General features: G+C 35.3%; 1 protein-coding gene across 4 annotated transcripts in view; it reads left to right on the forward strand.

The window, feature by feature from the left end:
* The window catches only part of AGFG1 (ArfGAP with FG repeats 1), an 83,860-nt gene that overhangs the window by 45,745 nt on the left and 20,112 nt on the right, over nt 1-18,003 (forward strand). For all 4 annotated transcript variants that reach the window (XM_026454889.1, XM_026454892.1, XM_026454893.1 and 1 more), the window contains exons 4-10: nt 184-346; nt 1,175-1,328; nt 7,170-7,289; nt 9,645-9,854; nt 11,234-11,414; nt 13,002-13,081; nt 13,282-13,374. In XM_026454889.1, the coding sequence (XP_026310674.1) occupies nt 184-346; nt 1,175-1,328; nt 7,170-7,289; nt 9,645-9,854; nt 11,234-11,414; nt 13,002-13,081; nt 13,282-13,374 (1,001 nt within the window). The remainder of the gene's footprint in view (nt 1-183; nt 347-1,174; nt 1,329-7,169; nt 7,290-9,644; nt 9,855-11,233; nt 11,415-13,001; nt 13,082-13,281; nt 13,375-18,003) is intronic.

The following is an 18,003-nucleotide window of genomic DNA, read 5'->3' on the forward strand; positions in this document are numbered from 1 at the left end:
TTTAATGGGTGTAGTCTTAAGCTATCGTTCCTTTTTAAAAAAATATGCAAAGATATTCTGTGTGAGAGGGTTTTCAGATAAGATTAATGGTGAAACAGTCTTGTACGAAGTTAGAATTAAGCTTATTTTTTGGTATAGAATTACCTACTTTTTTTTTAGTTAACTGGTTTTTATGTGTTTTAGGTATGTCCCGCCAGAACAAGCCAAAGTCGTGGCATCAGTTCATGCATCTATTTCCGGGTCCTCTGCCAGTAGCACAAGCAGCACACCTGAGGTCAAACCACTGAAATCTCTTTTAGGGGATTCTGCACCAACACTGCACTTAAATAAGGGCACACCTAGTCAGGTGAGTAGTCTTTGAATCTTTGTAGGAAGCTTCGACTTAAAGAGGGCTTGAGTATCAAGAATTTGAGAATTCTTTAAGACAGCAGCATAACCTTGTATGCCAGTAGCATTGTGTTCCAGTGGTTTATTATACATTAAGAAATTGTTAAGTGGTTGAAATATGTATATATTTGTTCTTTTTGCTGTTGCTAATATGACTTCTCTGCAACTTTGTAAAGGCAAGTTATACAGGAATGTTGCTGTAGCTATATATGTGTGTGTGTGTGTATACATGTATATATGTATATATCATGTGTTATACAATTAGTAAAACATGAATCTATGGTGACCATCAGAGTTAGAATGTACAGTCTCTTTGATATACTTTTCTAGGAAGGGATTTCTTTAGTAGTAGAGTTTTCCCACATGTGTGGTTGTGAAGCATGTTGATCATTGAAACACAAGGGACTTTGCATTATATCTTATTCTTAGAAATGAACAAAATGAAATTGTTTCCAAGTTGCTACCTAAAGTTTGTCTTCCACACTTTATTATAGTTGATGGGGCTGACAGATCTGTTACTGTGTGGCATTGCAGCCTCTATCCTATACAAGAATAGTTCAGAGGCATAGTACTATGGTTTAAATCCTGCCCTTTTTGGTAACACATACTAAGACACTTGGATAAATTTCTCTGTTTTCACAAAAGGTTGAGTGAAAAATGAGAAAGGTCAACTCAGCATACTGTAACTCTTCTTAAGTATAACTGTGTTTTAAGTTTGGAGATAGTTTTGTATAAAGATTTCGCAGGTCTGACTGGAATATCTTTATAGTTAATACGTGGTTTGTAGTCCCCAGTTGTAGGTCGTTCTCAAGGGCAGCAGCAGGAGAAGAAGCAATTTGACCTTTTAAGTGATCTTGGCTCAGACATCTTTGCTGCTCCAGCTCCTCAGTCAACAGCTACAGCCAACTTTGCTAACTTTGCACATTTCAACAGTCATGCAGGTAAGTGTTTTTTCCCAACAGCTTTTGCTGAGGGTGCATATAAAACACCAAGAAACATCAATTCTTTATCACACTTTGAGGATCAGTAAACATTTTTTGTTGAGAATGTTTTGTTACTCCTAACTGTTGAGCTGTAATATGTAATCATATAATTGTGTTGCTTTTTAATCACAGAAGAGATTATATTTAATGTCAGTTGGTTGTCATGACCTCTTTCTGTGGAAAAATGGGGAAAGGATATAATGTCTGTTTTTTATTCTTTATGAAAATTGCAAATATTCAAAAGTAATTGGATACTATAACCTTTATGTGCTAATCACCCATGGCTAATCTTGTTTCATTTGTCATTCCACTGTCACTGTCATATTATTTTGAAGCAAATTTTAGACATAGTTTATCCTTAAACATTGTGTATTTCAATCTATAAAACATACTTTTTTTGTTAGATATAACCACATTAGTAGCATCACTCCCTAAATAATAGTAGGAGTAGTAATTCATTAATCAGTATTCAAATATTCATTATAGTTCAGATTTTTCCATACACTTACATACATACGTACATACATACATATATGCATACATACAGTTTGTTTGAATCAGATTTCCAGCAGGGTCCACAGACTGCAGTTGTGGGATATGTCTCTTAGGTTTCTTAGTTCGTAAAATTTTTCCTCTATTCCTTCTTTTTCTTCCTCTATAATTTGTGAAAGAAATTTGCTCATTTGTCCTATACAGTTTTCAGTAGTCTGAATTAGTTGATTGCACCACTATGGTGCCCTGTAACAAGTTCCTATGTTCTATTTCTTGTATCAGGTTGTTGGATCCAGAGACTTAATCAGTTACAGGTTCTTCCTATTAGGAGGATGGGTGGCTGGGGCTATGCTTACTGCTTGGGATTTAAGAGGCTTTTAATTTTGGTTTGTGTTTTTATAATGTTACCTGTTGATGCTCAATAACCGAGTCCATTGTGTAAAAATAATGATGTTCTGAATTTATTCCTTCGCTTATTAGCTGAAATACTTTTTAAAAAATCTATCATGATTTGTTTAGGAAAGTCGGAATACATGATTCTTTTCCATCAGGTATCAGAATAACTAGTTGATTTCCTAGCATTTTATAATGGTGACTTTTTTCTTTAGTATCATTATGACTTCATAGAGTTAAACATTTGCTGCTTCTCAGTTTGCTGTCATTATCCTTAGTAGTGCTCAAATTAGCCCACCTTAGGAGTAGGAACATTTTCAGGTTGGTTCCTACAGATACAACTCATTCATTCATTTATTTGAGGTGGAGTCTCGCTCTCTTGCCCAGGCTGGAGTGCAGTGGTACAATCTCTCTGCAACCTTTGCCTCCCGGCTTCAAGCTGTTCTCCCACCTCAGCCTCCCAGGTAGCTGGGATTGCAAGTGTTCGCCACAACACCTGAAATTATATACAAATGTAAAAGTTTGTATTTTAGTAATACAAAAATACTAATTTTTTATTTTTAGTAGAGATGAGGTTTCACCTTGTTGGCCAGGCTGGTCTCGAACTCCTGACCTTAAGTGATCCACCCACCTTGGCCTCCCAAAGTGCTGGGATTACAGGTGTAAGCCACTGCACCCAGCCCTAAAGATACTTTTTTGATAGAACTCTTGTCGTCTTTGAATGGCCTTTTCTCCCCTGCTTATTCTCAGATTTAACATATTTGTTACAGTTTAATGCATGTCACCAGAAATTGGGATTTATGGAGTTTTATTTTGTTAACAAATATGCAAGCCTTGAAGAGGTACTTAGGTAATATTTAAAAATTTATTACTGAAGTATAGATTTGGTCACTTGTATCTCTCCTTAATTGTAATAGCAATAGTCTGATAGGGAAGTGGCATAATGTAGTGAAAAGAACCTGGACTTTGGAGTTGGGACAACCTGGGTTCAGATGCTGGCTTTCTTGCTTATTATGGTGTGTAACTTTGGGCAAATTACCTAACATTTCTAAACTTTCTATTCTGTAAATTGACTTTGATAAGTGGGAAGGTCCAAGTGAGATGATGCATTTAAGTGGTTTACCATCTAAAAGGTACAATAAACATTGTTTTTCTTTTCTCTTTTACACACACTTCATATATATGTACCTATGTATACACATACACACTTATGTATGTAGTTCGTATGTTTACATGCATTTAAGAAAAAGGATCATACTTTATGGCAAGTTTTTGTGCTGTTTTAATCTTTCGATCTTTGTTAAGATTCCACAAATGGTTTAGATTCATTTCCTAACAGCTTGGTAATTTCTTGAGTCTTTACAGTTGCTTCTTTATGCTTAAACAGTGTAAAAGCATACATAGTATTTGTGTTGGAAATACGTATGGAATCTATTTTGGATGTCAGTAAGCTGTGATGTTTATATCATGGAAAGTTTATCGGTCTGCATTTTGAGTGATTAAATAAATATCAAACCAAATGTAGAATATTAATTTAGGAATTTAGTCATTTTATAGTTTTATTTTGATAATTTGAAACTTTGCTTTATATTATTTTGGCATGTGTGTATGAGGTATTGGCTAAAGCTTACTCTTTCTTTTTCATAGATTTCTATAGGTTCAGTTATGGAGAAGAATAACTCAAGACTGTATGTTTCTAAAAGATGTATTTCACAATTTTATGAGCATAACAGAAACCAGTGCTGATAGAACTGATTTCATATTTGTATTTTGGAACTTACTTTGCCTTATTTTACTTACCTGTGAGATTGTGATGGTTTTTCATTTTCTTTCAATTTGATGACCTGGCTTCCTTTTGGATAATGATGATATGAAGCATTTTATACATAATCACACTCCAAAGTGTGCTGTTTGGGATAGTTTGAAATTTTGTAGAAAAACTTCTCTCCAGCCACATTTCTTTCTAGCAAGCAATAAGGGAACCTTTCATTTAAATATTAATAAAAACATTTTCTAAGGACATGCTTTAGAAGGGAATTGTGGTGTAATTTTTATATGTCTCGTGTGTATTTGCTTTAAAAAGGAGAGGATGACATAGATCTCTTTTTTTCAGGAAAGGTTATACTGAGAAAGATAAGAAATTTTGATTTTCTTTTGCTTAAGTTGTTGGAGTTGTGGTAGATTTCCCTTCTCCTGTGTTAACCTGAGCTGCAAAATCCCAGAAAACATGGAGAACCTCTTTCCCCATAACCCTCCAGATAAGAAGCCATTTCCCCTTCTGACCAAAAAGAACCCCAACTCTCTTTTTTCACCTCTTGCATTTGAATGCTGGTAAAAAGAGTTGGTGGGAGAACCAGTGAATAGAGTAAAACTTGTGTAATTTGTGAATATATTCTGGTTTTATCTCCATTCTAGGATTATTGAAATATAATGCGAAGTTACTGATAACCACCAAATTCTTCTGTAAATTTGCAACTTATTTGTTCCCTTTGTTTTTCTCTCTTGAAATGCAATTTGTGAGTCTTCACAGGTAATGTTGGACTTTTCTTTGTAGCCCTGTTAGCCAAAAATGGTTAGACTGCAACTCTACAGACTAATTTGTACCATGGCTGCACTAATACTTTCAACAACTTCCTTAAATTGCACTTTGAAAACAATAGCCATCATTTAATCGTAGGATATGCAGTAAAGGAAAAGAATCTTATATTTTGATCAGATTGATAGAAAGTAGTTAATCTTAACTGTTCTGTTTCTTGTGCGAAGAAAGAATGAAATAGCTCCTGTAGGCTGCAAGTCAGGCTGCCTGAGAGGAGTTGCTTTTTAGTCTGAAGTTCTTACTTCACAAATGACGGCTCAGATTACCTTTTTTTTCTTTACTTTATTTGACTTTTGGTTTCATTACAGGAGAATAAAATATATATGCCTGTTACAAGAAGAAACTACTGAATTACTCATTTATTTTTCCTTCTAATATGTATGGTTGATAACATCTTTTGACATTTTGCCTTGGAGTAGTTTTTAGGTGTAAAAACTAGGTCATGGTTTAACTGAAATGTCTTTTTCCAGAGCCTTTCCAGGCATTCATAGTCTTTGTTTTTCCATATATAGTTTACAAATAAAGTCATTGATTGCCAATTTCTTCTCATCCTGATATTCTTGTTAATTTTTAAAAAATATTAGGTGAAAATTTTATCCTGAACAGTTTGATATGACTGATGGAACCTTTAATGGCAAATGATAACTGTTCACACATGCCAGTCTGGTTCATTAGCATTGTTTTGTAGGGAAACTTTTTCTTTTGTAGGTAGTTTAGTGACTTAAAAGCCGGAAGCCTTTACTCTTCATGTGAGCATTCAGGCTGAGGTATAGTATTTGTGGATGTGTGTTGCTGGGTGGGGTCATTATTGGGTTCAGTAAAAGTCATCTTCTATGGAAATATGCATGAAGCTAGAAATAAAATTCACCTACTGAATTTAGTAGTTATTTTGCCTGATGATAAACGTCATATCACAAAACCTGTGCACTATAAACTGTAATTGATTTTTGTCACATTCTATGCTGTAGGATCTAAACCCAACTGCCTTGCAACTCAGGTAACACAAATGAGTAGTATCTATGTGTGTTTAAGGAACTATGGTGCCCTTTTTAAAGGGGATGTTCTAATCTGTTACCACATGGAAATAGGGATTTAGGATACTAGATATATTGATTTTTTTTTTTTTTTTTTTTAATAAGAGAAGCTAGAAGTCTTTTTGTTTATTGTGAAATGCCCTCTTTTTAAATGTTGGGAATTGATGGGAAATAATGTTAAGTACTGTACAGATGAAGCAAAGCTTATCTGTCAGATGAATTTCCTGAGGGCTGGTAGTTTGCATCCTGTGATCTCTCTGTCTTCCTGTCTCATGAATATGTGTTTTTATTTGAAGAGGAATGACAGCTCTTAGCAAGACTCAGGCTCATTAGTTTGGGGTCTTAAGTTTCACACTAAGTTGACTTCTTGAAATACGATTATTTAAGAAACGGCTTTACCATTGTGTTACATTCTGCTTAGCTTGGATTTCTTTGTACAGAGATTGCTTGAGTGTCCAGATAGTAATTTTTGTATTTTAGTGTTGAATTTGCAAAGTTTTGTTTTCCAAAGTTTTGTTCTGCAGCATTTATAATCGATTGTTGAAGATAGTGAATAGATCAGTACCTAGACGTAAAAGTGGATACAAGTACTACAGAGTCCTGTCTTGCCATATTTAATAGGTATTCGATTAATGTTTGGGGCTCTGAATTATATGCTGTAATTTCTATACTAGCATTCAATGTTCCTTAAATTTTAATGAGTTTAAAATTGCAGGCTTCTAATAGAATATGAATATCTTCCATTTATTTGGTGATCTTGTGCTTTTTTTAGATTTTTATATGACTGTGGTGAGACATTTGTAAACTTAAAAAAAGTTTTATTTCTTAATTAAACCATTTTTGTGTTATTATTTTAAGTATTTCAATTATTGTTCAGATTCACATAGTTGATTACCATTTTTAATCAGTGAATTTTTCCAGAATGTTTTCTACATCTTTGTCTGCTTTCCTATAACTTGGTACTGTAACTCAGTACTCTGAAATAGTTTCCTTTGTTAATGGAGTCACTTTTATAGTACTATGCTTGAGGTCATATACAGAGTATTGTGTCCAAATTTATCATTGCACAGAGTGTTTTTGGAAATTCCTGGTTACTACTTAGTAAATTACCTGTAATTGGGTTAAATGCTGGTAGGGTTTAAAATCTGATTTCTAAGTGAATTTCTCTGTAAAGTGAGTTTGGATACATAGAAACTTTTCATATAATTCTTAAACTCATTTGTCATGTATTTTCATTTATAGTTTTCATATTCATTAACATATGTTGTTGCTTACCATTTACAGCTCAGAATTCTGCAAATGCAGATTTTGCAAACTTTGATGCATTTGGACAGTCTAGTGGTTCGAGTAATTTTGGAGGTTTCCCCACAGCAAGTCACTCTCCTTTTCAGCCCCAAACTACAGGTAGAGCTTCTCCAGCATTGTGCTTAAATGTTTACTTCACGAAACAAAACTCTCTTAAGTGTAGTTTTGAAAAATTAGTCTAAACTTAAATTCTGTAATTATCTGACTTTAAAATGGTTCTGTCTTAAAAAGCTCTGGGGAAACCTGAACTCTTATTTTTTTCTATATTCATTTGTGTTTCTGCATTATTTGGTGTATTGTCTGTTTGACAACATCCATTCTCCTCCTTTTCCTGCACATGAATCTTCCTTAGATCTACCATGCACAGAGGACAGAGGCATGACACTACTATAAGTATTTCTCTTTCTGTCTCTCTTTTTTTGTGTGTTTGTTTGTTTTTTGGCAATGCGCCTGCCTCAGGATAGAATACAGGCACATGCCACCACTCCCAGCTGAAATTTTTTTGGGGGGTGGGGGTAGCAAGTGGGTCTCACTGTGTTGCCCAGGCTGGTCTTGAACTCCTGGCCTCACATTATCCTCCTGCCTTGGCCTCCCAGAGTGCTGGGATTACAGATGTGAGCCACTGTGCCCAGCCAGTACTGTAAGTTTTTTAAGGTTCATAGAATCCATTGATTTAGGCTGACATTATACCTCTTAATAAAGGAAGCTGATTGCTTCTGTAGAACTAAAAATGTAAGTAATTTTCAGAGCAAGAAGCCTGAGAAAAATGTTTATATGTTTATTAGACCAGAGTACGTTAATGATCACTTCAGTCAAACTTGGAAATAGTTTTCTGTGCAGGAATTGGTGTTTAAACATTGAATACTCTTTCCATAAATTGTGCTGTTTCCGGAAACTCATTGAACCCTTATTTAGATTTTTGGCTGATTAGTTTTCTTTCAACTTTTAACTCTGTATTGTCTTAAAGCCTTTTCTTTCAGTTTTCTTTCTTTTTTTCCCCCCCTTTAACTTTCATCATTTACATAATTTCTGGCTGTCCAGCATTTAGAATGCTTTCATCTAGCTGCAGTTTTGGTGAATTTACTTCAGCTTTTCCTCTTCAGGCTACCCACAGTAAGTTCTGTTGTCAAATAGGCATCTTATACTAATTTGCATATTTTTGCTATACTTCAAGGGTTTTTCCAATTATAGATCGTTGATAATTCTTTAGTGATAATCCTTCATAAAAATCTCTTCCAACTCTATTTATTAAACTCAGAGTTAGAGAACACAATAGTAGACAAAGAGTTACTTGGTTTAATAATAATTTGAAATAATATTCTTATATAAATTTTGAAAGTTTAGTATGCACTTTGTTTGCCAGCTCCTTGTAACAGGTCACAGTCTTTTACATACAAACATGTATTACTCACCTTTAATTGAAAACACCATGGTTTAACTCCTGAAAGAAATTTGATCAGTATATATTTCTTTTAGAATGTATAAAAACCTGCTTGATAGAAAGTGTTCGTGTTTTTTTAATAGAGGTTCATACATTCTGTTTTAAAATTATCTGTCTGTAGTTGTCTTTTCTATCACTTTAATATATAACTGTATATATATACTATTTTGATTTCTGAAACTAAAGTTTAGAAATAAAGAACTAATATCCCAAAAGTATAGGATCAAAAGCATAGAATGAAATATACTGGTTTTAATCTTTTGATAGTACTTTAAGGAGGTCTTTATAATAGAGAACATATTTTAAAGATTTAACAGGATATATACAATAGTGACCATTAGGATTAGGTGAATTGTGGTTTATAACGTCAAAAGTTGCTATAATGTATTATGTACTGTAGTTTTAATGCCTTGAACTACATGGTAGAGCATGATTTTATGGTGGACATCATGATATTGTATACACATTTATTATATGGAATTAAATAGTAGCTCTTCAAGTGAAGTAAGTGTAAATGTCAATAACCATCTTTTAAGAAATTCTGGATCACCTTAACACATTTTACATATTGTTAATTGCTACCACTGGGATTTGTTTAAACTGTTTCACCATGGAGCCACAAAAGTTTGAAATCCTCCGAGTAAGATACTTTGCATCTTGTTTGCAGTCTGTTTAGGGAGAACTAGTAAAAGGCCATAGTATATTTGGATGAGAAAGTAACTGAATCTCAAACTAGGTAGTGTGGAGTTACCTCCTCCATGAATTACATTCTTCATTCCAGGGTAGGTAATAAACAGAAACATGTTATTTTACATGTTGCCAAGGCCTTTGAAAATTCTACTTTTACAAATTAGAAAACATCACTTGCAGTCGAAAGCCATTGCCAGTCATTGATTTTAATGTTGTAAGATTGCTTATAGGACATTTAATTTAGGAAGAAATGATCATACAGTCTATGAGAGGGTATTAGGAAAAGCTTAGAAATTTCAAGTGCTCTGTTTATTCTGTTACAGGTGGAAGTGCTGCATCAGTAAATGCTAATTTTGCTCATTTTGATAACTTCCCCAAATCCTCCAGTGCTGATTTTGGAACCTTCAGTACTTCCCAGAGTCATCAAACAGCATCAGCTGTTAGTAAAGTTTCAACGAACAAAGCTGGTTTACAGACAGCAGACAAATATGCAGCACTTGCTAATTTAGACAATATCTTCAGTGCCGGGCAAGGTATCAAGCTTTAAGCAAAACAAATACAAATTTGTGCTCTTAATTTGGTTGTATTTGTTAAAATCTGAACATGTTACACTTTTCTCAGTTATTGTATAGAAATTTTGTCTGCACTGTCATTTTGAGTAAAATGTTCACTTGGCACATTTTGTACCTGAAATATCAACTACAAAACTGAAGACATAGGAACTGATTTGTAAACTTTCAGTCTTACTAGTTGAGAAAAATTTTATTTTGTCCTAGAAGGCATGCTTTACTATTCTTTGGCAATAAAGAGCCAAGAAACCCCATTGGCAGAGCTGAATGGAGGGTTATTTGGTGGTTTCTGTGATGTATTTACTTTGAACAATTTTCCGTTAACATCTTGGTGGGTTTTATATTTTTTTTGAGAAATTCATGAATTTTATAGTATAGTCTTGTATCTAGTTTTATCTTTTTTTTTTTTTTTTTTTTGAGACGGAGTCTCACTCTGTCACCCAGGCTGGAGTGCAGTGGACGGATCTCAGCTCACTGCAAGCTCTGCCTCCCGGGTTTATGCCATTCTCCTGCCTCAGCCTCCCGAGTAGCTGGGACTACAGGCGCCCGCCACCTCGCCCGGCTACTTTTTTGTATTTTTTAGTAGAGACGGGGTTTCACCATGTTAGCCAGGATGGTCTCGATCTCCTGACCTCGTGATCCGCCCATCTCGGCCTCCCAAAGTGCTGGGATTACAGGCTTGAGCCACTGCGCCCGGCTGTATCCAGTTTTATCTTAAGGCTAGTAGCCTCTAAAAATGCATATGGCAGTGGTGAATAGCAGGTGTGTGTTGCTGAATGGAATTCTCCATTCTGATCTCTGGGCCTGTTCTCTTCTCCAAAATGGATAATGCTAAGCATTAAACTCATGGAGTTGTGTTCTAAGTATTATTGCATGTAAGGCATTTAGAACGGTGCCTAGCACATAGTAAGTGCTCAATTTTCCCGTTATTACTGTCTCTAATTTTTTCATGGAGAGTGCTGAGGGAAATGATGCTATTGATAGACTGTTAACATTAGGTCCAGCGTTATATGAATTTATATGGTCATGTGAACAAGATCCACTTGTCTTGGGGATGTTAACATAGTAGCGCTTGAGAGTTTCTTGCTTATGCATAATCTAGACAAATTTTTTGGGTACAGAGTCTTAATTTTTGTTAAAAGACATATTCTGTCTTTACCACAGTGGTATGTATAACAACGAATCCTGTCCTGTATGGTCCAGGTTATTTATTAGATTAATGATTTGGAATCCTTCTTAACTCTAAATCCATTTTAAGTTTACCGGTGTTTCATGGCAAATGTGGTTGATAAGTTGAAAGTGTAAATAAATTTTTGGTGTAACATGATTTTGTTCATTCCCAGGTGGTGATCAGGGAAGTGGCTTTGGGACCACAGGTAAAGCTCCTGTTGGTTCTGTGGTTTCAGTTCCCAGTCAGTCAAGTGCGTCTTCAGACAAGTATGCAGCCCTGGCGGAACTAGACAGCGTTTTCAGTTCCGCAGCCACCTCCAGTAATGCGTATACTTCCACAAGTAATGCTAGCAGGTACCTTGTCTTAGCTAGCCCCTCCTGCTTTGTGTTTTATCTTTTTTTTCCAACTTTGAATAATCAAGTTAAAAAATGACCGTTTCAAGGTATAATTTTAAAGTTCTTGAATACTTCTGTAAATTTGAGGAATTTGAATTTAATTTGCTAATTAAAATATAATCCTTGAATAATTGGCATAATTTTATCTTTTCATTGAATCAGACGTTTTGTTATGTTCTGTCTTTGAACACTAAACCGTATTTGAGAGCATGTACACATCTCAAAATGGACAGTTATTTACAGATTGTACTCAGCGGAGAATCCATCTAGTAGTCAAATAATATACTTTAAAAATACAGTTTTTAGTCATGAAGATTACACAGTGAAAGTACCATATTATAGGCTTAGTCGTAAATACAGATTTTTAGAAGTGTTTGCACCAAAGCCCAAAATCAATTCTATATCTCTTTAGTGTCATTCTTGTATTTATAAATAAGCACATCTGCTATTATGTTCATATGTATCTGTTAGAATTCTTGGCAATAGGAAGCCTAACACATTTTAAGGACATTACACTTGTAAAAAACTCTTCTAGTCTTTATTTTAGAGTTGCGAAAATAGTCTCAGAAATACAAGAGATTTACCTATAACAGTGTTTTATTCATCTCTGTTTTCCATTCCTGTGGATTGTATTTACTACTTTCTTTTGTTATCCTAGTAGCTTATTTTCCTTAGGGTTGTAACACTTCTAGAAACATAAAGTCTGGAAACATACGTGATATATAATACATAATTTATTGATATTACATTACAGTACATCAGGGATTCACAAAGTGTGATCCATGGAATGTTTGGGGTACCTGAGACCCTTTCATGGGGTCTGTGAGGTTAAAACTTTCTTTATAATAATTCTGAGAGATTGTTTACCTTTTCATTAATTGATATTTGCATTAATGGTGCAAAAACAATGGCAAGTAAAACTTGCTGTTGCTGGTGTCTTTTTTTTTTTGGTACTTTAAGTTCTAGGGTACATGTACACAACATGCGGGTTTGTTAACGTAGGTATACGTGTGCCATGTTGGCTTGCTGCACTCATCAACTCATCATTTACATTAGGTATTTCTCCTAATGCTATCCCTCCCCCAGCCCCCCGACCCCCAACAGGCCCCCATGTGTGATGTTTCCCACCGTGTGTCCATGTGTTCTTGTTGTTCAACTCCCACCTATGAGTGAGAACGTGCAGTGTTTGGTTTTCTGTCCTTGTGATAGTTTGCTTAGAATAATGGTTTTTGCTGGTCTTAACATGAATATTAAGATAGCGGCACCAAACTCTACTAGTCGTTGCAGTAATCATATTCCTTCCCCCTATGCATTCAGTTTTACTTGTATTTTTTATTTTTTTATGACAATTCTTAATGAAGCAGTAACAATTGTTTATTTTATTACATCTTTACACTTAAATGTCTTAATTTTTCTTTATGTTGATAACTGATGCTATGATACATGATATGTTCATTATTTTATGGCTACCCTGTAGATCGATTATCCTTACTTTCTCTTTTTTTTAAGAAGAAAAAAATGAACTCTTTCAATATTTGTTCTCAGCAATGTTTTTGGAACAGTGCCAGTGGGTGCTTCTGCACAGACACAGCCTGCTTCATCAAGTGTGCCTGCTCCATTTGGAGGTATGTGCTTCTGGTATATATACTGTTTTTTTATGAAGAACCCAAGTATATATTGTGTAGCATTTTCTTAGGAGTCAAAGCAATGATTTGTTATCAGAATCCTTGAGTTTTCTATCTTGATAAATATAGTGAACAAATAATTTAAATCTTAAATATAAAATGTATTAGGATTTTATAGTGTATTTTATAATTTTTTAAAGCTACGCCTTCCACAAATCCATTTGTTGCTGCTGCTGGTCCTTCTGTGGCATCTTCTACAAATCCATTTCAGACCAATGCCAGAGGAGCAACAGGTAAGAAAAAGAGACAGTCAGTAGAACAGTAAGCTTTGGGGAAGGTGTTTATCAACAAAGATACCATGTGAAGAACACCAGAAAATGGGGCCTCTTTCTTAGTGAAGTGAATGGCAGATGGATAGAGGAGTTTGTCCATAAAGACAAATTCTAGCTGAAAGTTAATAAAATCCTAGCATTTAACAGTTCAGAGGGACCTTAGAAATTATCTAATGTCTGCCCTTTCCAGTTAAAGCTTTCATTTTTCAGGTAGGGAAGCCCAGACATGGAGATGAGACTCCACAGAACGTTTATGACAGAGATGGGACTTGAACAGAGCAATTTAGATGTATTTAGTGATCTAGTTTCAGAATTACTGGTTGTAACTCATGCAGTCTTAATGGAACCATTTTACGAGAAGTTTTTATTTTCCCTATGAGATTGTATCAGATGACTTTATTATGTGAATTCTTAATTATTAGGTCTTTTTCTAGTGAATATCTCAAGTGTGTATATTTTTTAAGTTGTGGAAACTTGATTCAGTTGTGGGTATAATACTGAATATTTTCTCTTTTGATAATTTTTTCCCTTAATTCTCTTTATTTTCTCCATTTTTTTCTTTTTGATTCATACTGTAAGCCAGTCACATTTTTCTCACGTCATACCTCTGATTTTTGTCATATTACCTTAAACACCAGAGATATTTGCCAATATCTTGGAATGTCAGCAGGATACATTTCGTATGGCTGGGTATCCATTAAATCTAGAGTTTGTATGCTTTTTGTGTGTATGTCACAGTAATTTAGAACCAAAGGCTAAACTCCAGTTACAGCCAATGTTGCTGTGAAATCTTGAGAGATTAGGTACTTGTAACATTGAAATCAAATCAAACCATTAAGAATTACTAGTTTTTAGTAAATCTCTTTGTCATTGACAAGATTAAGAATCACAGTATTAGAAATTTGGGCTGTAACTATTTTCTTTTCACATAAATGTCTTCACTTTGTTGGTAACTAACATAATAGATATTTGATAAGTATTTGAATTTCACACAAAATTTAACTTTAAAAAAATAGTTTGTTTTAATTCAAATGGATTAAATGATTGTTTTAAATTTCCATTTGTACAATTTCTTCATTAGGTGTGTGATATGTGCAGTGTTTCTGTTTCTTAGCAAACTGTTTTCATTTTGTGGACTGAGTTTGTAAAATGTCTCATGATACAATGGGTTTTTGTATATTGCCTCATTTAATCCACTCAGCTGTCATCAAATAAATATTTTAATTGTGTGACAGCTGAGGGAACAGGCCCAGAAAAGTTAATTGGACATATTTTGAGTACAGCCAGCCAAACTCGTGTTCGAATTCTGATTTATAGTTACTTCTGGTTGACCATAAGAAAGCCTTTTGAATTTTGTTCTTTTACTGAATGGGGTAAGAATGATAGGGGAATGTTCAAACATATATTGTGATAAACTTGTTCACAAGATGCTATTGAGATATTTATAGATATTGTAACTTCATTTAAGAACTGATGAATGGAAACTCAAATTATGCTTTGGCTGAGCCTAATCGTGTTGACCTAACTTCTTTGAGCCTTCATGTTGTCCCTCTGTATAGAATGTGAACAGTATTCTCTTGCTGGCAGGTTTGTTGTAAAATTAGATGATGCACATTTACCCTGTATGGTCTTCACATTACAGCATATGCTCCGTAAATCAGACCTATTATTTTCCTTTCATGACTATACCTCTGAGTTGGTTCTGTCATTAGAGTTAAGGGCCTTTTTTTGCTTGTTTTATTTAGAGTATGAAAGTTTTGTAAAAGTTGAAGCTCTACATAGGATATAAAATAATGTAAAATGTACAATGTATGTTCAGATAATATAATTTTAGTATTAACGAACAATAATTTATTAGAAAGGTAAAACTACAGTGTCCACAAATGTTTATTTCAAGGTAATACATTTTTTCCATTATAAGTCATTTTGAATTTATCACATTGGTCACTTTATTAGATTATTATTGAATTGACCAAATCACAAGCATTAACTGCATATGTTTCTACTGAAACTGAAATATAAACAATACGTTGACAAATACACTATACTTAAGAATTTCCAGTATTTTATACCATCAAAATTCAAATATATTAACACTGGCCGGGCACAGTGGCTCATGCCTGTAGTCCCAGCACTTTGGGAGGCCAAAGCGGTGGCCAGGAGTTTGAGACCAGCCTGGCCAACATGGTAAGACCCTGTCTCTACTAAAAATGCAAAAATTAGGCAGGTGCGGTGGTATGTGCCTCTAGTCCCAGCTACTCGGGAGGCTGAGGGAGGAGAATCGCTTGAACCAGGAAAGTAGAGGTTGCAGTGAGCTGAGATGGTACCATTGAACTCCAGCCTGAGTGACAGAGCGAGACCCTGTTTAAAAATAAAGAAAAAACAAGTATGTTAACACTGTGAAATTATATTTTGAGGTACCCTTTGATCCTAGCACTTTGGGATGCTGAGATAGGTGGGTTGCTCGAAGCCCAGGAGTTTGAGAGCAGCCTGGGCAACATGGTGAATCCCGTTTCTACCAAAAATAAATGGTGGCAGACACCTGGAGTCCTAGCTACTCAGGAGGACTTCAGCCTGGCTAACCACACTTCAGCCTGGCTAACAGGCTCTATCTCAAAACAAAAAAAGAAAGGAGGTACCCTTATTGCATACCTTATTGCATAATAGTTCTGTGTGAAATTTGGAAAGGTTTATCAATGTATTTCTTTTTTGTTTGTTTGTTTGTTTTAGACAAATCCTCACTCTGTCACCCAGACTGGAGTGCAGTGGCTTAATCTTCGCTCACTGCAACGTCTACGTCCCCGGTTCAAGCAATTCTCATGCCTCAGCCTCCTGAGTAGCTGGGATTACAAGGCGTGTGCCACCACACTCGGCTGATTTTTGTATTTTTAGTAGAGATGGGGTTTCACCATGTTGACCAGACTGGTCTTGAACTCCTGGCCTCAAATGATCTGCCTGCCTCGGCCTCCCAAAGTGCTGGGATTACAGACGTCAGCCACTGCACCTGGATCATTCTTAAAATGACGTTTAAATAATCATTTTTTCTGGATTTATAAAACTTTGGGGCTTTAGCTTTTTTTTTTCATACTTTTAAGTTCTAGGGTACATGTGCACAACATGCAGTTAAGTTACATACGTATACATGTGCCATGTTGGTGTGCTGCACCCATTATTAACTTGTCATTTACATTAGGTATGTCTCCTAATGCTACCGTCTCCCCCGACACCGCACCCCAAGATAGGCCCCAGTGTGTGATGTTCCCGACCATGTGTCCAAGTATTCTCACTTTTCATTTCCCACCTTGATCAGAACATGCGGTGTTTGGTTTTCTGTCCTTGCAATAGTTTGCTCAGAGTGATGGTTTCCAGCTTCATCCATGTGCCTACAAAGGACATGAACTCATCCTTTTTTTATGGCTGCATAGTATTCCATGGTTTATATGTACCACATTTTCTTAATCCAGTCTATCATTGATAGACATTTGGGTTGGTTCCAAGTCTTTGCTATTGTGAATAGTGCTGCAGTAAACATGTGTGCCATGTGTCTTTATAGTAGCATGATTTATAATCCTGTGGGTATATACCCAGTAGTGGGATTGCTGGGTCAAATGGTATTTCTAGTTCTAGATCCTTGAGAAATCGCCACACTGTCTTCCACAATGGTTGAACTAGTTTACGTTTCCACCAACAGTGTAAAAGTGTTGCTATTTCTCCACATTCTCTCCAGCACCTATTTCCTGACTTTTTAATGATTGCCATTCTAACTGGTGTGAGATAGTATCTCATTGTAGTTTTGATTTACATTTCTCTGATGGCCGGTGATAATGAGCATTTTTTCATGCGTCTGTTGGCTGCAATAAATGTTGTCTTTTGAGAAGTGTCTGTCTGTTCATATCCTTTGCCCACTTTTTGATAGGGTTGTTTGATTTTTTCTTGTGAATTTGTTTAAGTTCCTTGTAGATTCTGGATATTAGCCCTTTGTCAGATGAGTAGATTGAAGAAATTTTCTCCCATTCTGTAGGTTGCCTGTTCACTATGATGGTAGTTTCTTTTGCTGTGCAGAAGCTCTTTAGTTTAATTAGATCCCATCTGTCTATTTTGGCTTTTGTGGCCATTGCTTTTAGTGTTTTAGTCATGAAGTCCTTGCCCATTCCTACATCCTGAATGTTATTGCCTAGATTTTCTTCTAGGGTTTTTATGGTTTTAGGTCTAACATTTAAGTCTTTAATCCATCTTGAATTAATTTTTATACAAGGTGTAAGGAAGGGATCCAGTTTCAGCTTTCTGCATATGGCTAGCCAGTTTTCCCAGCACCATTTATTAAATAGGGAATCCTTTTCCCATTTCTTGTTTTTGTCAGGTTTGTCAAAGATCAAATGGTTGTAGATGTGTGGTATTATTTCTAAGGGCTCTGTTCTGTTTTGGTACCAGTACCATGCTGTTTTGATTACTGTAGCCTTGTAGTATAGTTTAAAGTCAGGTAGCGTGATGCCTCCAGCTTTGTTCTTTTTGCTTAGGATTGTCTTGGCAATACGGGCTCTTTTTTGGTTCCATATGAACTTTAAAGTAGTTTTTACCAGGTCTGTGAAG

This window comes from Piliocolobus tephrosceles, chromosome 11, assembly GCF_002776525.5.
Source record: "Piliocolobus tephrosceles isolate RC106 chromosome 11, ASM277652v3, whole genome shotgun sequence".
In the NCBI taxonomy this organism is placed as follows: Eukaryota; Metazoa; Chordata; class Mammalia; order Primates; family Cercopithecidae; genus Piliocolobus; species Piliocolobus tephrosceles.